At 35.9% G+C, this 24211-nt stretch overlaps 1 protein-coding gene across 1 annotated transcript; it reads left to right on the top strand.

The window, feature by feature from the left end:
• Positions 1-1367: 1367 nt before the first annotated feature.
• Positions 1368-23493, top strand: LOC146148413 (VPS10 domain-containing receptor SorCS3-like). The gene is made up of 27 exons (XM_083386454.1): positions 1368-1604; positions 1743-1887; positions 1957-2027; positions 2582-2681; positions 2756-2917; positions 3106-3170; positions 3526-3608; positions 4040-4167; positions 4445-4531; positions 5277-5465; positions 8585-8728; positions 9470-9578; positions 10875-11052; positions 13187-13294; positions 14741-14855; positions 14964-15127; positions 15519-15683; positions 16792-16972; positions 17375-17555; positions 18428-18579; positions 18804-18927; positions 19220-19335; positions 20092-20241; positions 20641-20740; positions 20929-21055; positions 21278-21432; positions 22122-23493. The coding sequence occupies exons 1-27, from the start codon at positions 1438-1440 to the stop codon at positions 22157-22159; spliced, it is 3504 nt and encodes a 1167-aa protein (XP_083242580.1). The 5' UTR covers positions 1368-1437; the 3' UTR covers positions 22160-23493.
• Positions 23494-24211: the final 718 nt, after the last annotated feature.

Raw genomic sequence — 24211 nt, 5'->3', positions numbered from 1 at the left:
TTGCAGAAAATAACTTCAATTTTTTATGTATGTGTTTTTACTATTTTTTGTAGCTACGTTTGCAAAATTATAGGCCCTTCCCTGGTAATTAGCCTTAGGCCTACAGTACCCTTAATCCGGCCCTGCCCTTAAAACTGCCCCTGATGCTATTGCCCTTATCCCTTTGGTAATATAGATTATTCTCATATGTCGGTCCGATCGCTGCAATGTATTGAACAATCTGTTTCATTACTATACGGCTACGCTATGTGGCAACAACATCATGCCAAGTTATTTTAAAATGACACTAGTCCCAACTCCCAGTTAAAATGACACTAGTCCCAACTCCCAATAGAACAAATCAGCTTTAAGTCGAGTCAATATCATAATAATAAAACACATACCAAACAAATTGTTTTTCGTGCAAAAACCTAAGATAGATAACCCAAAATGTGTAACCCAAGTTAATTGACACATGACAGAAGTCCAAGTAAAGTCATTTGTCCAAAAGACTTAAAGGCCAGTCATTCGAAAACAGTGACTTCACTGCAATGTGCACGTTAGTATTGAATGATATGGCTGAACTTTAGCGCACAGAAATCAGTATGGAATTAATTAAGGCCGAAAGAAATCGAAATAATCTTAATGCATATTTTACAAGTAAAGCTTGTTTTTCGTCATTCTGAATTCCCTTCTCTCTCGCTTCACCACAGTGGCTGGTTCTCAAAGCGGGAAAACATTTGCTTGTCGCAAACTATCAATACAGCCGAGAGCGAGTTTTGTATCAAACAATTAATGCGCCAATTACAAATCTATAACTAGTTTACACCAAACGATCTGTTTTTCATTACTAATCAAAAGAATCTCTTTTGACTAATAAAAAAGATGACTAAAAATCACTTAAAAAATACGAGAAAAAAGTGGACTACTTGTTACTGTATAAAATAAACAAAAAAATACGTTAACATGTTACAAACGCAAGTCCGCCACTGCAGCGTCGGTCAGGTATTTCACAATGAGTCTTGAAAAACAATCGAGTGCTATGTCAAGTGTATCGCTGATCAGTGTGCCTTCAGTATCAACTTAAAGAAAAAAATAAGCGTTCGAGACAGGCCAGGTGCAATGACGTTAAAAACGTCGGCTTCATTTTACTGTGTCGTTGCGTTATGCTGTAGTATTGCATTTGTACAGGGTCAATTGGAAATAGGAACCCCTAAGAAGTTTATTAGTTTAGCGTAATATCTCCTATAGGTAAAGTCTAACTATACTCTTGGCAAGCTAAAAACATTTTTTTAGGACTACCTTACAGTACAGAACTTTGTTTGTTCCATTTCAAGATAAGTTTTTATACAGCTTCTGATTTTTCTGTGTTTTATTATGCAGTTTTGTTTATAGCAACTGCATTTGTTAAACCATCCTACTGTGTACTTATTAACTGTGTGACCTAAATGAAGAAAAATGGATAAGTACATTATTGTTGGATTTCTTGGATTACTGCTCACCATTTTTCATCAAACATATGCGAAAATATTTTCAACTGAACATTATGAGGCAAGGTCTCAAGCACAACCTCAACTGGTGTTTCTAGATTCTGAGGATGGGAATTTTAATCAACCATTACAAAAGTATTGAATTTTTATCTCAGATATTTTATTGTATATAATTAATTGCTTTAACTTTGTTAAAGCATTGTGTTATAGTGGCAAAATACATAGTTAGTTTGCAACTTCCTACTTCCCAATAAATGCAGAAACTTGTTTTAGGTTGAGAAAGTTTATACAGAGAAATCGCCGTGATGCTTCTGATGGTGACAGCAGTCAAAAAGAACTATCTTGGCACAAATTTAACCTCGGTAATGATACAACCCACAATCAAGCTCTCATTCATTGGTCAGGAAATTACAGCACGGTAAGGACAAAGTCACCCTATATTTTTTGATGGATTATGTCAATTCGATTTTTGTTTGTTTGTTTTAAGGTCATTTTTATCCTAACTAGAAGGAAGGATCACTCTCCTGGTGGAAGAATAACACACAGCACGCTATGGAGGTAAGTAGCATATATGTTAGTGAGTCATCAGTCATTACTAAGTCTAGAGATTTACCAATAAAATCGTCCGATATTTGGCTTCTACAAATGTAGGCCGATACTTTCACTGATATTTTAGTACGAAAATAGGATATAATTTTTCTAGTACAACAAAACAACTCACCCTTTTTTTAATAAAAAAAAATGGGTTCAAGCACCATGCCAAGTTAATATATATACAAAATAATAATTTTATAATTAATAGAGGTTTATATAATAAAACCTTATTTGGATTTTATTTTTATTAGTTCAAGTTTTGAACATTTCGTATATAAAAAATGGGTATAGATTGACAAACTTTAAAAAATCGGGTATCGGTATCATTCCCAAAAAGTGATATCAGTCGATCTCTAACTAAGTCATTACATATACTTTACTTCAATGACAACAATTTTTGTTCTAGTGATGCTTTTTGTTTATACTTTGTTAAGAGGCGATTTAAAAGTAACTTTTCAGGTTTAATACTGTACTATCAAGAAATGTTTTTTATTTAGTGCTTGTTATCTAAAATATAGGTCAACTGACTATGGAGTAACATTTTCAATACAGCAACAAAAATTTACTCCCACTACAGTTTTGCAAAGCTATTTTGTATGTCCGACAAACAAGAGTAAGGTACACCATTTGTTTATTGCTTAAAACGTTATTTTATCAGTTTAGTTTAATCTAGCATGTAATGTTTGTAACAGGTCATTTTCATTGACACTTTTAACCAATCACAATGGGTCTGGGTGTCATCTGATGAAGGTAAATCTTACAGAAATTATTCCACTGGATTTTCTGTCAATAAAATTGAGTTTCATCCAACTGAACAGGATTGGTTGTTGGGCTACGACAAAAATAGCAAAATGGTAAAAGCCTTTTTTTGTGAAAAACAAACGTTATAATTTTGTCCCCAAACTATTTTTTCACTATACACCTGCCCATAGACGAGAAAGAACATTTAAATATTTTATTCACTATTATTTAATGTAGTCAAATTATGTTTAATTATATCTTGGTGTTCTTTTACATTGCGCCAATAAGTTATTTGTTACAGCTCTACGTTTCACAAAACCTAGGAGAGACTTGGTCACATCTCCAGTCTGGAGTAACTAAAGACAGGTAAATAAGATGACTATCTGTTCAACTTGGTGGAATAATTTATATTAATTATTTATTATGCTCAGCTTAAGATACACAATATTAGCCATCATTAAATCCTGCTGAAAGTTGTTCAATTTTAGCATTTGTGTAAACCTTTTTGTAAAACCTTATATAACTTTTAACCAGTGAGATAATAAAACTAACGAATTGTAGTTTCTAATGGTCTTCAAGATAGGATAATGTAAAACAACTCTCATCCTCAACAAACAGGTGGTAAATACGGAGAATCAAAATCATTTGAAATCTAATGATGTGAACATTTTTTATTATAATTAATAAAAATATTTAGTAAAGTTCATACAAATTGTGTTAGGTACTTTTGGTCTGTAAAGGGAGTGGACCCTTCAAGCACTGTTGTACATATGGAATATAGAGACTTGGATGTCATGCCAGAAAGTAAGTTTTATCAATTTGTCAATTACAGAACACAATTACTACTTGGTTGCACTTTTTGTATTCTTGAAAAGAAGCCTAGTTGCGATTCTTGTACAACAGTTTTATGTCTTCATGCAGATTTGCCCTTGTTGTCAGTGTTTACACAACACAAATCTACACATCCAGATTTTTTACATTTTTTACCTACCTGTTTTTAAAAGACACCAAAGAGCCTAACAGATTATGTGTAAGGTGCTCTGTTCTTGACATGCCTAATTATTTTATTGTCGGGTGTATGTTAAAGAAATAAAGGTCCAGTAGTTTCTTCTTACAGACCTATCTATAAGTAGCATTTATACAACTAGTATTTAGTGAAATCCTGGATAAATTTTTCAAAAAAGAATTAATAACAGTGTGTACTTTTTATGTGATTCAACTTTTCGTTAATACAGGTGTATATTTAATAAAATGCTGCACAATACCACATTGCACGCCGACAGATTTCCAGCAGCACTGTGATGCACTGGGCAACATTGACCAGGATTCACTGGTGGTTCAAAATGATTATACCTTTGCTCAGGTATGTGCTTGTTTTTTTTTTGTTTTTTTTTATGATTGCCTAATTCCAATTAAAGACTATTTATATTATCTTTATTTTTATAAGTTCAAATTATTTATATTTATTTAATTGGATGACATTAAATTATTGTAAAGAAAGCTTAGATAGTTGTGTTTCTTGTTAGTATATTGGTGCCAGTAAAAATGTAAGGCAAGCAATTATATTATATTGTTGTCAAAAGTGTTTTATGTTGTATATGTAGGATTAAGGGTGTGTTTTTAAGAAACATTATTTTTAGAAAACCGGAGCCAAAGAAAAACTTTATGTTTCCTACAAGAGAGGGGCTTTTAAACGTGCCAAGTTTGATGGATCAAATGAACAAACAGTAAGATAGTCATTTTTTGCAACAACATTGTGTTTGTCTACCCTTGATAACACAAGTGAATCTTATCTCATCAAACAAGTTTCGGGTGCTAAACTTTTTGCTTTCCAAGAAACATTTCTGACTTTATATTTCCCAACTGTGGTCCATCTTAGTGCTTAAAAATATTTAATACTATACTTACGCTGAAATGCTCGACTTTGCTTGGCAAGCATTCTTCGTTACAGAGAATTAATTATTTATGCACAATATGACCTACCAAGATATGATGTAAACACACTGCATCTCGTGTTGATGTAACCATGCAATAAATAAATTAAAAGTCATATGTTCAGAGACTTTCTTTGTTTAAAATTGAATGGCTTGAAACTCAATTTCAATAGTTCACAGTTCTTTAACTGAAACAATAAAAGGGGTCCTTGGAAAGTTCCACACCAAATGAATTAATAGGTGCTTTATTTTACCTAGCAAATTAATAAATAAATATATATATATATATATATATTAAAAACATATTTTTTATTTGTTGATAAACTTGAGGTCTACAAGGTTGGATACCAATGTCATTTAAAAAATAGTATTGCATTTATGATTATCAATTTATTTTATTATTCTTTGACAACTCGGTAAACATTTTTAATTACCTAGTCTTTCACTTACACAAGCATTTCACATAAAATACACTATAACTCGCATTAAACCTGATAAAAATACACATTTTATGGTACTTGTAATTTTTTGCTTGCAGGATTTTCATATTGTAAGTTCTGACAGTGGATCGGTCTTGACAGGAGTTAAGCACTCACATAACTATGGTCAAACAGACCTTTTCTTTTCTGACACTCTTGGAAGATACTTTACCTTGTCACTCTCCAATGTGCGATACTTTCAGCGCAAATCTGGTGATGATTATGTTTTCACAGTTGACATTCACGAGGTGGGTTGATGTTTGTTTGTATATATTTTTATGTAAAGTCGTAAGATGTTGTAATACGATTTAGAAAACAAATACTTTAATACTATTTTTTACCACAGCTAAAAAAGTTTACCAGCTTATAAATTATATAGAGGTTAGCGAAGCAAACTGTATTTGAATGTATTATGACAATGACTAGGCATAATCTGTATTTTTTTATTCTAGGCAAAAAATTAGTTTGTTTGGCCAGAAATGAAATCTGTCAACTTTAACATTTGCAGATAACTAAATGGACTAGTGCTCTCCCAGTAAGGTTTCGTGGTCATAAAGGGGATTTATTTAGCATGTGTGCTTGTTTTTTCTTTTAGATTTACCAGAAGGGTTGCTCATTTACAATATTTCTGCCAGAAATTTTAATATTATAACCAGCTTTTGTTATTAACTTCTGTGACATTACAAAACAGAGACTGGGGTCCCAACTGATAATTTCAAATTAACCTTTTTCTGCTCTTAAATCTTAACCATGCTTTCAAAAAAATTAAATTTATATTTTTTATATGTTCCTTCAGCTTCGCCAAATTAAATCAACAATTTTTAATTCATAAAATTTTTTAAACCATAGTTCATTGTCAAGTTATGATGTAGCACTGTGGTGCATTGTGATTTCTGAGATTCTAAGAACAAGTTGTTGTGTGGTTTCTCTCCAAACCCTTTTGTTCTGAGTCATGGTTCACTGATTGTGTGCTATGTTGAAATGCTATTCTTTGTAGTATTGTGATGTTGTGGTGTCAGTTAAAACATGAATTCATACCTGTCGTCAAGTGGTATCATGTTTTTCACTAGCTTTCTGTTCACTTGGACATCGCCATACTACACCTTTTTGTAACTTTATACCAGTAATTGACCTGATTAAAAATATTGCATAATTATTTCACTTGTTTCAGTGCAAATTATGCTTATATTATATTTCTGTAGGTTGCTCTAGTTTTAGCATGTATTTATAATGTAATTCCTTTTAATCATGCTTAAAAGGGATTTTGTCCAATTGTTGACCCAGTTTTTTTAGAACAGTAATTATGCTGCCCATTGGTTTTACTGGAACAATAAGTAGAATATTGGTAAGCCCTGTTCCATAGTCATAAAACAGTAAAATTGATATCATTTTTTAACACTTCATTTTTTTCTGTAAATATAATAGTTTATTCTCTTCTAAATTAATTGTCCCAATAGAGTAATAATGTTTGTATTTCATATAATGTCACACATTGATATAATACATTCCACTGACATGACAACTGTTTTGACATTTGGTGGAAATACCAATAACTATGCTTATCTGTGTTGTATTTAAATGTGACACAGTTCTGTCATTTCAATATTGACAAACACAATTATATTTATTACAGTCAAATTTTCAGGTAATGTTTAAAACCATATAAATGTCTATTCTGCAGGTATCATTTTTGTGTACCGTTACGATTCTATTTAGTTTCATCCATTTCAAGAAGAGTTTATAATAATCCAGTTCTACTCACTTTTCGTAAAAAAAAGGTATAACCAGACTCTATATATTATGGGATCCCCATAAAGCATGACCAGTAAGTAAGTATTACCAAAGTGCAGTGATATTTATATTTTGCATAAACTGGCATAAATAATAAAGGCACCAGTAAACTTAAAGAGATTGCGCCTCCACACTCAGTTTTAAAATATGGTATTTACAGGTTGCTTTGTTCTACATTGAAAAGAAGTTGAGGACAATAGCGCATGAATTAGGAACTACTAATCGTTAAAACCTATAAAAAATATAAGCACCTCGTTATGACCGCTTTTCGGGGCCCCATAAAGTAATTTACTTCATAATGAGCATTGTTACTCGCTGTTTAACAAAAAGGAGATTGTTACTTTCATTTTCGATATTTTTTACTGATGTCTCATTGTAAACTTCTATATGGATGGATCCGTCATTATTTACGTATAAATCATCACGAAAAACAAGTCATTTTTCAGGATTTCACCACTCAGAAAAATTGTATACATATGACTGGGGAGAAATGCCCTGTCTGTACCCAGATTACAGTAAATCCTACAGGTGTACTACAGAGGGTCGTTTGGTGCGCGATATGACTAACTAAACTTTTACAACGTCACCGTTGCAGTATTTGCGCATTCGAAACTGAATAGCCCACGATTAGCTTTTACCGTTAACGGCTTGTAAAACGATTTCGTTTTCTTTGTTATGTTGTACCAACCGCTCACCGATAACTGCCTAAAGCCTGCTGAAGTTATCCTACTGTGCTTTCCATGCAAAAGTTGGTCAATCTTGTACTCCCCGAGTGATAAGCGCACATGCTTTTGGCGCACATAATTGGAAATGCCAAACCATTTTCGAGAAAATTAAGTGCCACTCTGCCCCACGTAAGATAATCAGCTTTGTTGAAGCCAGGAAATCTCTATACACAACCACAAACTTCATAAACGCCACAACAAAAATTTGTTTGCGCTCATAAGCGCAATTCGTTATTTGGTTTTTCGTCTATGACTTGGACGCGTTGATTTATGTTGACTTAAGTGGCGTTTTTTGGTGAATAAATCGATAGAGCCTGGAACATGGAACATTTCGTCCGAGTATGCCAAGCCAAGTTTTCGGTCGTTGGATGTTACATAATATTTTCAGTACTGGTTTCACGACCTCTTTTGTCATATGTTAATTTTATTTCTTTCAATTAATAATCTTAAAGATGTACAGAATATAGTTTAGTTCGTACAAGTCCCCATTAATCAGTCGTGAAAGCCCCTGCAGGACACAAGGGCAGAAAACGTATGAAAAGGGACGTTTTATACGTTTTTCTGTTAATTGCTTGTGTCCTTTGTTGTGCTTAGCAAACTAAAGCTTAACGAGAGTCCTGTTCTTTTATTCAGCGCTATTCATCCTAAAGAAATACTGTGATTTTTTTATGTCAGGACCCATTTTTTTAAGTAAATAAATGGACACTTTATTCAAGTGTTAGTTGCTCTTTTTACGTTTTGCTTAACTTTATCGTTTTAAAAAGTGGCAACTTAAAAGGTTTACGAATTGTCACTAGGAACCTTAAAAATTCACAAGTTAAGATTTTTGAAACAGATTGTTTTGTGTTTAGGTAAAAGCGGTGTCGGGCACCTTTCTGGCAAATCAGCGCACAATCGGACGTAACATTACCAAGATCACGTCGGACAACGGGCGGGTGTGGCGGATTTTAAATGCGCCCAAGGTCGACGTGAAAAATAAGCCCTACCCAAAATGTGTAAGTTTAGCTTCTAGCAGCAAGCCTTACAACTTAAATATTACACTTTTAAGTTTGACCGCACTAGCCAAATAATAATCACTATATCGGCGGACAGTATGTTAAAAATGGAAATATTCCCCAAGATTGAAACAAAAACTTTACTAGCGAATTTCGAAGTCTTTTCAAAGTAGTGTTCGAAAACAAAAGCAAGTAAACTTCGACTTGTTAAGCAACAATTGTGTTCAGCGATTACCTTCGAAAGTTACTGTATAAAAAATATCCTAGTAGAAATTAAAATGAAATAATAGTAGAACATACGTGCTTCTGTGTTACACATTTGAATATGTACGCATATTTGTGCTAGACGTTAAACGAGTGGCCCCGCATGAATTTTGTATACTCAGTCGTAAATCTTAATAAATGTAAAAACATTTTTTGCCTGCGGCAACTTAGCATTCTATATTGTGACTGTGCAGAGAACACAAGTTAAAGTAATTAACTCAGTCATTGCCTGACACAAAAGTATGGCAATAAATCAATACTTCTGGTTGTATTTTACTGCTTGCTTTACTCACATACACCGTCGGTTTTTTGTAAATATTATTGTTCTGTTTTTTTTTTCGACACTTTATGTTGATTAACACCTATTGAAATTTGAGTGTTACCATTAACTGTTGAAATGTCTCTTGCATTACTAGTAATTGTTCTCACTTGATCTCTTTCGTGCTCATATAAATTTATTTTAAATAACCCTTCTAGTCAATATGCTCCCTGAACCTTCACGTAGCGATGAGCCAGACCAAATCCGGTTATTACATGCCTGGAATGATGAGCAAGTCGACAATACCGGGTCTAGTTATAAGTCACGGTATGTGTGTTTTTCGTAATATTCATACAATTCTGCCACTCACAAAGTTCCAATTGTACAGTAAGCTATTTTGCCATCTTTTGTATCATTATTAATGATATTTATATACGTTAAAATGTTAAAAAAAAAGTTTTCAAATTTATTTAACAGGCTAACTTTTATAGGTATATTGACTTGTCTCTGTTACAAAAGTAAAACTCGTTTTAAAAACGGGTTAATTTATTACTGGTCCTGCTAGGGAATCAGTGACCAACAACAGAGTAAAAATATCAAAGCTTATACAGAAGTAGGTGACGTTTAACGTTTCTAATATGTCTTCATTCATTTCAACATGTTACCTACTTTTGAATGGGGTTTGATATTCTTACTACGTATTACTACAACCACCAACCATTATGCTCCCTCCAAGGTGGTCAAAAAGTTGTATGATTTATTTTGGTTAAGACATGAACCGCTCACCATATCCTTAAATTTTTCTATAACAGTATGATGACTGGCTGATCGCAGTTAATACTTGATACTTATTGCTACAAAGATTTCTCGGATACTAGGGCACAATATTTTCTTGTTATATAATATAATCAAATTTGTTGAGAATTGACTTGGACTTGAATCCTTTTAAACTGACTTGTTTGTAGCACTTTTAACTTTCAGGTCGCGATACAATATTCCCAAAAAGACATAATATTATACTCTTATAGTCGTTACAGATAGAAAAAGTCATAGAGGTCGACCAAGCTAGCGATTAGGAACCCCGACTATCGAGCATACAATATTTTGTGGAAAATTATGAAACCAATAAACTGTGCCATTTAGAGTAAAATATTGTAAAAATTGATTTGCAACCGAAAAAGTGTCGTTTCAGTATAAAGCTGTGATATTGTTGTTATTTTTACCACAAGTGATAATTGAATTCCACCCATGTTTTTTTCTCTGGGATAACGACACTCAAATGTTAAAAAAATGCTCATATAAAGCAACACTTTTCATTGAAATTATTCGAAAAATAACCTCACAAAAATAAGGTTTCGACCGAAACTTTTTGTTCGAGAATCTGGAAAAGTTCTAATTTCTATCCCGCCCCTTGCTCAATTGACACTGTTTTTACCCAAGCAAAGCCTCGAGTATCACTATGGTTAATAAATGTTTTTTTAAAACACTTTGCCCGACCCTGCTTTTTCAAGCCTCCCTAAAGCATCGAAATGTGGGGTCCCGGTGCAGTACCGAGATCGGTTATGGTCGCAGCGCGTACATAGTGCAGCAAGTCGGGCAAAGAAACAGCGTATTTGCACGCAGGTTCGGTGGGACACACTCTGATGGATGCTCCGTCCATGGTAAATGTGTACGTGAGCAACGACGCCGGCAACACATGGCGCGAGGTGCTTTTCCAGCGTCATCTATTTGTGGCAGCCGACCATGGCGCGATGCTGGTCGCCGTGCAAATGATCTTCCTCAAACCGGTCAAATCGCTCTAGTAAGTGACAAGTGACAATCGTGGATATTTTTGGTAAAGACGCTTGGCAACAAGCCGTTTGGTTGTGTAGGTGCCCTTTTGTTATTTTGTATTTTTGCTTGACATTTAGAATAAGTATGTTTTACACAAACGTAGCCAAAAGCCAACTGGCCAACCCTTTGTTTTCCATTCGCCATTTTGTCACATCTAATTCAGATGCACCACACAAACTTTCACCTGCTTCAGGTAATATGGCCATTTGGGAATATTTTGAACATAGCATGTATAATCGTTTTATATTAACCTGTATAGTAATTTTATATTATATTTTGGACAGTTTGGCAAAAGTATCAGTTTTATAGATGATTCTCAAAAATACGTGAACAGCTTTGGTTCTTATTGTCCGATTTTTGTTGTGTTAACTCTAGGGCAGTGATCGGCAAACTTTTTTTGTCGCGGCCCAAAGTTCGCTTTTCAGAGCTATTGAAGGCCCACTACGTAAAACCACTACGAAAAATTGGCGGATCCAGGATTTTTTATTTTAACGTGAAATATAACACGGCGCCTTTGGTACCCAAAACACTGCCATATTATAATGTAAAACATATTATAAAACGAAGAACATACACGCGAAGCGCGAAAAATTTTTCAATTACATACAGTTTAAGTTGACAAAAAATATAGGCTCCAAGGACCACATTTGACACGTGGGCCTTTCCAAGCTGAGTCAATTTAAAAATTCTATGCCACAACAACTTTTAAAATAAAGTGCAATAAATACGCGACTATAACGCGGCCCACAACTACATGATAACACTAAGCTATTTAAAAGTAACTCGCGGCCCACTAAAAATGGCTCTGCGGCCCACAGTTTGCCGACCACTGCTTTAGGGCATAGCGTAAAAGCTGCCTTTTATTACGCATACGCCATAGTTAAGCCCCCCTGTTTTGGATCCTGTCCAAAACCCACACTGCGATTACCCGTCATTTTTATTCCTGTTTTTTATTCTATTGTTATGTAGTAGAGGTTTTTTTGTTGTTGCCACGCCATGCTGAAAACATAGCTGCCATTTTTGGCAAACAAACACATTTTAATATTTAAAAAACTACAGCTGTTTAGATTTATTCAGTCGTGTATTGCTTTGTCTTTGTTAGTCGTAACGGCCGTCGAACTGACAACAATATTAAAATATCGATTTGCTTGACATGTCACTAAAATTCTAGTTCCGTACCGATCCACAGTTACTTTATTGATTGCATATAGAACATATTACATTAGTTACGTTACTTAATAATAATTCTAACAAAACACGCTTTGCAATTTCAAACAACTGGAGTGGTGTAAATATATATTTGCCAATACTCAAATTCCTTAAATGCATTTTTTCAACTCATTTTCAACCCTTCGACGGTCAATATTTAAATTTTTTGTATAAAACATTAAGTATTTGTGTTCGCGACGTGTGACAATACTTCGAAACTGTCATGTTTTAGTTCAGTTATTTGGGTTCGCGAAAGACTCTTTTTGAAGTACGGGTATTACAACAGCGAAGAGCAGGCCGCTTTAATGGTTTATGAGTATAATGACCTGCCATAGGCAATTTTGGAATGTCTTACAATTGTGTTGTAGCGATGGCTTCTTGCTGTTTTATCTAACTGATTGGATAGCCGAATTAGAGGTTTATAAGTAGTTAGTGTCCATTTCCAGACAATAACGTTAGATCTTACAATTCTATAGGCGATTAATTCAGACGCGGCCCAGCCCTATTAGTTATATTTACCATTACATTGCCGTGATTGCTTCACGTTTATACCCTGTCAAACGATGGCCTGTTTAAACTGTTCGGGGCTGCGTATGCGAGAACAACAGTTAATGTATTTTCCTTTCGGTGTTGTCAGCTTAGCTTTGACAGGAGGTTCTAAAGAATTGTTGCGATGAGCATACAATTTTTCTTGGTATACAATAGTAATTTTAATTGTGGTAGTATAAAGCTTTTGGACGTTGACAGCCCAAAATAGAGTTTCGCCGAAGGTCTGGTAATGTGCAACCAACCCTTTGGCAACCTTTGGTCATAAGTTGTACTTTTCAAGCAAAGTTTTCCAAAGTACACAACTATGACCTTATATTAAAATGTTTTGTTTTGTTGTTCCCCAGTTTCAGCAACGACGTTGGCAAGACCTGGACCAAACATGTGTTTTCCGACGAGGTTATCAACGTGGATGGTTTGCTCACCGAGCCTGGCGAGTACACGCACAAGTTTACGTAAGTTCATAACTGCACTTTTTAGAAATGTTGGCTTCCGCTGTTGATATGAGTTTTGACTCGTTTTCTAAGGCCACCCTTATACTTGCGCAATGTTGTTTGAAGTCAAACATGGTCTTCAAGTAAGAGAAACTGCTGTTGTTTAAAATCGATATGGCACGCCACCGCGGACCACAATTATATCTCATTTTCCTTGTTGCCACAACCTTTAAATTCCTCTACGGTCAAGAAAACGGAAGCCTTAAACTGCTCAGTGCTTACCCTTTGTGGAAAATAGTAAAATTTACGGCAGGTGTGTACCAGATGTTTTCGCCTAAAAGAGCGACGCGACTGGCTCGGATGTATTGCACAGCTCGCCAAATGCTGTTATGGATTGAAAGTGTTTGTTTCATTATTTCACTATTGCCTGTCACCATCTTGTCAGATGTGTCAGACCTAATTATATAAATAGATTCGCCAACATTGAGGTTTGCTCGCTGAAAAGTAGTAACTTAAGGTGCTAATAAAAAATAAAAAAGCTTTATCTACAAAAAAAGAAATATAAATTAATAGTTTGCATAGATAAAATCAAGCGGCGTTGCAGTTGACAAATTAGTCTATACTTCTCATGTTTCTGTCTAACGGCAATTCCGCAATTGGACCTGCCTTTTGCAAGTTGCGCTCTACCACTACTTCCAGAACTTGCCAAACTGTATTTCCGCATGAGCGCTTACATTTTAGCGCATGGTCGCACACTATTTTCACCTCGAAACTAATGTTTTATCGAGTGTCGAATGCCTACAAGGCCACCAAGCGTTTCAGCCGTAATCGCGTAAAGCCCGCCATTTGACGCGGATGGTCCGAGTCGCGTTTCCGTTTGGATTTAATCGAGTTCGGGACTGTGCCTGCGTTTTTTAGGTATCTAACTGGTTAAACATGAGGACTCGGATCTAGTGATTGTGTTACCTTTTTAGCTCTTGACATTCTCTATTTACTGTTAAAAATTACGTTATCCATGTATTTCCTTAACCTTTTTTGGCTTGCGGCACCCTATAGATATTAGAAATAGTTCGCGGCACCCTTGCTCATATCTTTGCCGAGTGGTTAACTGTAACGCTACAATAAACTGGATTGAAACGGCACATTAGCTTTGTAACAAGGTTAAAAAAACCTTTTCAATTTTGATAAGTTGGGTAACACCTCGTAGTATTTTTTCACAAATAAAATTTACCGGGTTTAAGAGCAAAACTTTCCCTTTAGTTCCTGCTTCGACAATCGTCACGTATTTGGCTGCAAATATCTGGTTACATTAGGTCATAGAAGCGTTTGGATATGTTTAATAGGTTAAAACCAACTGAACAAAGTGCGCAATAGAGCATTATGCAAACTGAATTTTGTTAACATTTTGCGTTGAACTTGCACGAGGCCTATAGAGGTGATGTAATATCTGTGATTTTATACTTTTAGCCTATTCGGTCACCGCAACTACAAGGACCACTGGAAGCTCTTCGCTCTTGACTTTGCACCTTTGGTTGAGCGCAATTGCACCTATCCTGGCGATTACAGCAACTGGACCCTCGCGGTAGGTGCTCTAGGGGTGACCGAGACATAAAAACGTAATGTCCATAATAAGAAATATTATAGACATGCTAATTTGCCGTCTTTACTATTATATTTTGTTTAATGACAGACTGCTATAAATCAAATCGGCGAAAGCCCCGAGATGGATAAGTGTCACCTCGGCGTCCAGCAAACATACGAACGAGTGTCTGCCTCTGGTTGCCTCGTGGGACTCGAATTCAAACGAGTGGTCCAGAAAATAGTCTGCAACTGTTCCGAAGAAGATTACGAGTGGTAAGAAAAGTTGCTTAGTTACCTTTATTTCAACGTTGTATTCACTTGCGTAAGACAATTTGCTACAGAAAATCATTTATGGTACATCAAATACCTTTTTCTAAACTATATAAAATACATAAATTCCCAATGTATTGATAATGAGCAATTTCGTTTTGCAGTTCTATTTTATTGGCCTTCATTGCGCCATCAAACTATTTTGGTTATATACGACCTTCTTCAGTATTTTAGACTATCCCCCCCCCCACCCCCATTTTTTTTTTACCCACTTGTATTGTGCGCAGTTTAATTACTCGACCGCAATCACTGCCTTTTTACTTGGACTTACCTTTTAAATAATATTCAGCCCTTAAAGTGAGGCCGTATTTTCATTCCACTGTGTTTTCCTCAGCGACTTCGGCTACTCAATGTTGGATGGAAAATGCAATAAGAAGCCGGTTGACGTAGAGCAAGTGAGTGACGCTATTGACGACGACGACGGCGATGACGACTTTGTCGCCGACTCGCTCTTCGAGAACTCGACTTGCGTTAATGGACAAAGAAGAGTCCACTCCGGGTAAGTTGTCCTCTGGTTTGCGATCAGGATGTTAAAAATAGTTCAAGCGATTTTGCAGTCGGCTTTTTCCATATCCAGATTATACGTTTTGTTTAGCATTAACTGCTATCCTTCAAATAAAGAGATTATAGACTTTTGCAGCTTTTTTTACCTCCCATTTTTGTTTCACGTTACATCATCCGAACAACCACTTTCATTAATCTAAAATTAACTTCTCTGGTAACTGGGCGCATGTACCGTTCTATAATTTATATAAATTAAACAGCTTTTCCTGTTGTATTTTAGCAAAAGCGGTTAGTTTGGCTGCTGTTTCGAAGCCATACATGAAGCGTTGTAGTCAGTTTTGTCGGGAAGTGGATACGATTTGTTTAAGTGCTAGTGACAAGCTTACATGGGTCCCGCTGTCAGTAAATATTTATATTACTTGCAATGCATTGCCATTTAGTCAGACATCATTCTGATAGCGGCGTTTTCCGGCCATCAACTCTTTGGCGTTTGCGACACACTTCGCCTGATTCTTCTTGTGTCAATCAAACTTTATTAGCCAAGAAGTAATGGACACTTCTAAACTCCTTGACACTTTGTAAAATGCTTTTCAATAAAAAATGAAACATTCGATCGAACAGCGTGTTGACCTTAACGAGAATTAGGCTCTAAAAGTAGTAAACGTTATCACAATATCTAGCGAAGTTACACGAATTAATATTGCCAGGTAACACTTGCAGTATAATAACGTTTTCTTTTTAATTTTGCGTATTAGTTAAGTTAGTAAATTAAGAGTTTATAAGGCTGCATTGGTACTCCATGTATACTCTTAATATCTTTTTCGGACTACATATTGTTTTTATAATTAAGTGTTTTTTTCTGCTCTATATGGACTTTGTTTAATTGTTATTCTGAAAGTGAAGTCTATATATTATAATCACTCACAAAATAATTTCAGCTTTGGAGAGAATTAACTTCATAAATAACCATGCCATACCAACAAGCCTGGTGTGTCCTGGTCTTTTCATAGCCGTACGTATACCTAAAGTCTAAAAGCACTAATACGCCCGTTTAACAACCATGAACCAACCATATTGTATACTTATCACTTTGTACACTTCAGCTTCCGCAAGATTCCGGGCGACGTTTGTCGACACAATCTACCGATGAAGCTTTTCACCATCGAGCCTTGCGTCGCGACCACGCAGCACACCCCCACCACAACGCCCACAGTCGTCCATCTGCGTCTGCTCAACAAAACCAACGAGGCCAAGATCGGCGACGAGATTCACTTTTCTGTCATGGTATGTCTAGCGGCCTGAGATTTTCCTCGCCCCACAATTGAATCACAGGGCTCAGCAGTGGTTACAAAAGGAATAATACGCCTAAAGTTGAAACATCTCAACCTTAATTTTTCAAGTTAAATACAGTAATATTAGAAACTAATTTTAAACGGTTGGATTGTTTAGAATTAATATCTTTATCCAGCTTTGTTTTGACGAGAGCTTTAGTTTTTTTCTTAAATCGCTAAACAAAAACTGTTTCCGCGTACAAGGTTTGCCAAAGTTTCAGTTTCACAGTTTGTAAGGTGACCATGATGAACAAAGCTTTAACAGAGCAACTGAAGATAATGCTGTATTATGTTTGCTTAAAGTGTTTAAAAGCTTAAAACTATGACGGTTTTCTTAATTTTTCCCAACCAACAGGGTGGCTCTCAATATGACCTGACTGTTGTGCGTACATTGGAACCTGACAAGAAGATCGCCACCAAAGTGATCAACGGTAGCGAGAGGGCACTTGTTCCGACGCACCCGGGGAATTACCGCATCAAGGCTTACAACCCGACAGACAGCAGCATTTCCGACACCCTTATTGTTTCGTTTTGGTGTAAGTATTTGTTTAATTGGCGAGCCTTGTATATTGTATCTCGTTTATTCGTAAACATTCAGAACGAAACAGGCAAATGTTTCCTTATGGTAAACAGGGCGTTCGGAGCACTTAATCTGTAAAGCGTCGATTGTGATAATAGCTCACTAAAAGCAAAGTTAGTAAGCGCGAAATACTGCTGTTACGTAGTTCGGCCTTTATAAGGTAAACATTTTACTCAGTTAACCTGGTCCTTTATCTCGTCTGCATGATTTCCTTATCAACAAGGGTAAACAATAAATATGCGGAAAGTGTCACGGAGTTCACCTCACAAGTGATCGTGCGCCTAACTGAGTTTGGAGCAGATATCTAGCGAAGTTTTTAGATTAATTTCACTAAAAGTTGCAACGTGTATTTTTCTTCATAACTTTTATGTTTTATTTATATAAAGACACAACAAAGCAAGTGCAAAAGGAAAAAAAGAGGCGAGATAAAACACATGTCAGAAAGCGGGGAATTAGGGAAAAGGCATTAAAATAAAGTTTTTTTGGATTCGGGGTTACTTGTACTGAGCTTTAAAATAGCCCTGTCCACTTGCACAGAAAGTCATTTATTTTTATAATTCGTAGTGGAAATAAGATGTTCCGATTTCTAAACCGATTTAACCATACTGAGAAACCTATTGAAATTCGTCACGGATTCGGCGTACTTAAAACGGTAAATTACAAAACGCGCACACAACAACAAACAATTTAAAAAGGTTTCTGATTGATCTGCCACAATACCAAACAACATATGAACAGGATTATGGAGTACACCAATCAAAAGTTTCGCCGAGAACCAGGCCGTTTCTTCTTCCCAGAAAGTTACTACTTATTTTTCTTCATTTTCAGACCCGATATTAGAAGTTCATATCTACCACCCTCCAGTGGTCGAAGTTAACACGTCGTACAACGCAACGGTGCGGGTGAGCACCAAATACGGTCTGATCGGTACTTCGTCGCTCATCGGTGACGTACAGTACTTCTGGGAGTCGGACGATAAGGTGCGTTTTCTCTCGCGTATATATAAAAATAAAAGCGATTTGTAACGCTAATGAATTTTTCGGCTCTTTTTAAAGTGTTTTAAAACTTGGTGTTCATAAAATTTTGTCAATCAGTAAAAATGGCATTTCCTAACTTCGGTAGACTTGTTGAGCAGATAAGCGTGTTTTGTACCGCGATTCTGATTTATACCAATGATGTACAATTAAAGTGTACTCGTTTTTAGGTTGAGATTCTAGTGAAGCCGTTTACTACCTTTCGGCACCCCAATGTGAAAACCTACCAGCTCGATGTCACCGCGAATAACAAAGTCAGCCACTCCTCCAGCAAAACACTCGTCACAGTTAAAGGTACATGTATACATGGTTATCGTCGGTTAATGACAGGTTTTTCGAAACTTTCGGCTTGATAAAGTAAATAATTTGCCCTTTTTGTCCTAAAGAAGTATAGTGTTTTATGAAAACGAGTATCATACATACGTATTTATCATATCAAGGAGATTTTGAAAATAGCCGCTTTGTACTGGCTCGTAACTTTTTTCTTGCCCCTTTTTGAAATGACTTCGTAACCAAGATAATTTAACATTTAAAAATGAAAAAAAAAAAATTCTGTGCAATTAATCCTTACGTTTGTAATATTTAGATTACGTGATTACACTGGTGCTTCCTCTGAAAAGCAACTCCGAGCTGAATGAGTCTAATTTCACTCACAGTTGGCTTCGTGACCTGCGATCTATTATCGACATCAAGTTGTTTAAGGTGCTTTATTTAAATTATTTTACTTTGCTTTAAGGTGCTTTTTTTTACCTTGCTGGTGGAATAGAATTAAAAAAAAATAACAAAATTGTTACAAAAATAACATAAAAAGATCTTGAACGATGGATTTTTCATATTTGTTAAATAATAGACTTCGCCTTTCCTCTTTTGTACGCCTTCAAGCATATTTTTTTATTTTTAATAATTATTTGAGTACAACATGTAATGAGGCTATTTGTAACTAATTACAAACCTTGGCTGCCATTTCTAATGCTCGAGGGTGCCGAGAGATATTTTAGAATCCTTAAGAATCTAATTTTTGCTCAACTCTTACAACTTTTTGCGTAAGATTACAGAGTGGAATAAATCCAATTATACCGTCCTACGTTGTGTAGAGTTCATGTGTGTTGTTCCAGTTCCGTATTATTGTGAAAGTCTAGTAAATTACCTACGGTAAAACCTTGTAGGGGTGCCACAATCTATTTAATATTTCTAAAGGGTGTCGCTAGCCATAAAAGGCTGAGAAACACTGTCCTAAGGTTTGACAAATACTTTCCTGGAACAGAGCTCAGGTTGTTAATAATCAACTTATATATTAGTCCTTTGATGATAAGATTATTTTTTGACAAATTAGAAAATTCAAACTACAATGGTGGTGACAAGAACCAAAAGAAAGCATATTATACGTATAGGTATAGGATCGACAACACAACCGCACGCAATACATCGCTTTTCCTAACCTGTAACGATTTCATAAAGATACCGAACTTGAAGAAAGTCCTGACACAGCAAGGAGTGATCGCCGGTGAAAGCTTCCACGTATTTGTTGAGCCACGTCTGCCCCTAAAGGCAACCATACATTTCTCGCCAACCACTAAAGGAAAACCAAGCAAAAATCACCTCTTTCAGGTAACTAGCGAAGTAAAGTGGGCTTGTAAAAAAAGTTTTTTCGAGAATATTTACAATATTAATTTAGGGAAAACGTATCGTAATTACCATGTTTTTCTTGCAAGACACCGCTACAAACGCCTATGGTCAATGGCGTTTATTAGAGTTAGCAATGGCACATATTTAACAATTGGAATATGTAACAATAAAAATACGGGTTTGGGGCAAATATATAATAATTATCATATTATGATAAATAACAGAAAAATACTTTATTTCTCTAATTAGAACAAATGATATATATTTTAAGCCTATAAAATATTGTTATTAGAAAAAAGTTTTCAATTGTACCCCGGTATACTTCCAGTGATAACGCATATCGACAGCCGAGCCTTGCTTTAAAGGTCTTATATTTCACAGGCCGCCACGTTAATCGAGAATCTGGTCGTTGTGTCCAAACTCACGTTCGACCTTCCCAAGAACGTCGTCATTACAATCGTCGACCCCTACGTCATCAACGGTTAGTGCGTGACGTATAACAAGCAGGTCTTTCACATGGCTCTACAAGAACACTTTTCAGAAACCAATATTGGGTAGCTTTATTGCACTACTGAACATGTATGTCGTATGACTACGCGATTTATTTCAAAAAAGCTTTGTCTTCTGAAACAAGTTTTAGATCGCGCTTTAACGTTATTTTATTTATAGATGAAGGATTGGTGATCCCATACGTAACACAGAAATCCGGGGTTAGTTCGGGGGTGATTGCTCTCATTGTCATCCTCTCAATCCTACTCATTGCCGGAATCATCGTCATCACAAGGAAATACGTCAGGTACCGTTTTTTAATATTGTGTCATATTAGATAGTTTTTTCATCTACGCGTTCAACACTTAATGCGATCGTTTCTGTATTAAGAATTTAATGTTAACGCATGTCAAGTTTTCGGGTAACCAAGATGGATCACTTGGCTTTTACCCGAAATTCAATGTAAAACTACAGTGTGCAGTAAATTGTCCCTTTTTCCGCTGAAAACAAGCCTTCTTTTGTTTGTCAGTAAAACGCGTTGGTCGTCGTACTTCCTGGCGGCCGATCCACGCAACATCGGATTCCGTCGGTCGCACATCGTGCGCTCGCGCAACCAGGACCGCTCACCTATCGTCGACAACGAGGAGTTCGTCGACGATGAGCTCGATACCCTTGATCAAATGGGTGAGTGTCAAACTGCTTTTCAAAAATGTCTATCGGGTAAAAAGTCACCCAGCGACAGTGGTGTTCGAAGCTGTAATTGACCCTAAGTGATAGGGGGGACTCATTTGATCTACGGCCAATTTGCCCTCCATCTTTTTTTATATTTTAGATATTGCGACAGAAAAATCATGATTCGCCAAATGTTTTAGGTTTTTTCATTCGAATTGACCGTATGAGATATGACAACCACTTTCTTCCACCTTTACGCACCTAAAGCACTGGCGTAACTACCGCGATTCGGAAAATTGTGCTAGTTAACTTTAGGTTTGATTAAATGTAAATCCTTGAGTAGAGATTCTGAAACTGTGCGCACGTTCTTAAGTGTGTCGCGAAACGTATGTCATCTGGGAAGATAACCCATTTGTATTACAAATAGACATTCAGCCAAGCTTGCGAAGCTTAAATGCACAACATCTATTAAGACTGATTATTTTAAGATATTTAACGATTGCTTTTTAGTGTGTTAAAGGCAGTTGTCTAGTTATGATATTATTTTATTGTGGAAGTGTACTATGATTTTTTAAGTGTGCTGCATGCTGAACAAACTTTTAAGAACCACTGATTTATGGGGCCTAGGCAGTTTTGTATATACCATTTTTTGCAACCAATTTTGCAACAAAACGCTTCAATTCGGCCTGTTGTTTCTGCAGCCACCGACCAGGGAGGAACGCTGCAGTTTCAAGGATGATGATGTACAAAAGTCGTACACAAGCCGGCGGGAAATTCCCCGCTGACGGTATATCATTGTGACGTGCAAATGACGCGACAAACGTTTCGGGTGTAATCCCGGCTGCCAACTTGCGACGCATATAAAGCTTGCAAACAAAGCTGTATATTTTTTAAAGAAAACAGCAATTGCTTTTTATAACTGTCACCTGATCGTGCCAAGATTTCGCGTCACAATTATTTCCCATTGTTTTACGAAGCGCATAATTTTTGTGTTAGGTTAAAGGATATAATTTTACTCCGATTTTATGTATGTTGGTGCGGTCACGTCACCGTATATCGCTAACGGTAGAAACATTCCAGCTTGGACACTCACATGTTATATGATTTATAAAATTTGCCTCAAATAACAACTGTATGGTACTCTTAACATCAGTATTAACTTAAGTACCTTAATGTCAAACATTTCATATACCGAGATGCTTTTTGTATGCATTTGTCAACCCTGTACAACATTTTTGCGCTTTAGTATTATGTTGTTGTTCACGTTGTACTGCGCTTACGTGTTTCAAGATGTATTTTTAACCAAACTTTCCCGTTCATTCCTGACTTGAAAAATACCCTTTACTCGGTACTTCCAACCTTGACTCGGTACTGGTACTTCAAACTGGTGCTTTTTAATTCGTACGCTTTTTTAAAGCTGCTTAGTTTGCCTCATTTGGCTTATTAACAGCTTGACTTCGCATCACCACCCGCCAGTTACTGATTCGTGTGAAATCGTAAGGTACCCATTGTTGCACCTTCGTGCGATACGACTGCGGTTACACGTGAAAACTGGCGATTTTCCTAGGAGCTTTTTCACTTGGGTGTATGATGTTACTTGTTTAATTTTTCCACGTAGCGCCGCATATTTTAATTTTTATTGTCGCAGGCAGTAATTAGTTTTTTTTTATACAAGATGTGTTTTTATAAAGCTGATGCAAGTTGACACTCGGTTGAAATTTACCTTGTTTGTTTTTCAAAATGTTATAGTAGGTTTACAAGTTACATTTTCTGTACGGTTGAACTCCGATTTGTTTTTATGTAGAATGCTAATCTATAGTTTTTGGCCAATATTTTTTCGATTACATATTAGTGGAAGCTCCAGTGCCCGCAATTCGCGCTTGTTTAAAAACCCACGACTTCCGGTACTACTAAACTCTAAAATATTCTAGTTTTTGCTCTGGTCGATTCAAGTGAACTATCCTGGCGTGTGCTTTTGTAGAAATTCTCTTTTTTATCCATGAACCGCTGTACAGTTGTTTTAGCTGCTTTTCGTATCGCGTTGTCGACGTTTTTGGACAATCGCCAAGTAAACAACGCAATTTGATACAGGTTCTGTTGCATTTATATTTCAGTAAAATTAATTGGGTATAAAATTACGATTACATTGCGCTATTAAGGTTGAATTATCTTACTGTAGTAAATTCTGCCTAAAGGAGGAAAAGTTAAAAGATGAAAACGATTTGAAACCACATAAACTATTTACAAAACACTTGGAATTGTACGTTGCAGACATTTAGGGGAATGCGCCGAACCTACTTACTTTCGTGAAAGAAACTTTGCAATACTTTAGGCAACTATCGTGAAAAATATTTAAGAGGTTTCCAACTCTTCGAGGCCTCTATTGACACCAGCTTTTGAAACATGTTGAATTTAAAAAAATGCAACAATTTTAAAAGTATTCTTAAACTATTTTACAAACAAGTTAAGTCACTTAAAAAGAGTGACTTGAATCGTTACAACTCTTGTGGTTCCCCATCTTATCTACTTTGGGTTTAGAGATTTTTCGAAAAACACCACGTTTACAAAATTTATGAAAAAAGTAGAACCCATGAGCTCGAGCTAGACTGCGCAACTGTGCTAAAGATGGAGGTAACAATGTGCTTTGTCGTTAAAACAGACAGTATTCTACAATTTTGTAGCCCAAACACAGGCGAATTTATTTCAAATAGATGGCTATAGCAACAATATTATATATTGTATTTGCATTTTAAAATAAGTTTACAGTGATACATCAATTTTATTTTATTTC

Source organism: Ascidiella aspersa, chromosome 4 (genome assembly GCF_963924565.1).
Source record: "Ascidiella aspersa chromosome 4, kaAscAspe10.2, whole genome shotgun sequence".
Classification (NCBI taxonomy): Eukaryota; Metazoa; Chordata; class Ascidiacea; order Phlebobranchia; family Ascidiidae; genus Ascidiella; species Ascidiella aspersa.
The sequence above is the reverse complement of the archived record's forward strand: the minus strand, read 5'-3'. Positions and strand labels throughout refer to the sequence as shown.

Coding starts and splice junctions, on each gene's coding strand:
- LOC146148413 (XM_083386454.1), top strand. CDS start 1,438: ATGGATAAGTACATTATTGTTGGATTTCTTGGATTACTGCTCACCATT. Junction 2,028..2,581: donor ACACACAGCACGCTATGGAG/GTAAGTAGCATA, acceptor TCTAAAATATAG/GTCAACTGACTATGGAGTAA. Junction 14,856..14,963: donor ACAGCAACTGGACCCTCGCG/GTAGGTGCTCTA, acceptor GTTTAATGACAG/ACTGCTATAAATCAAATCGG.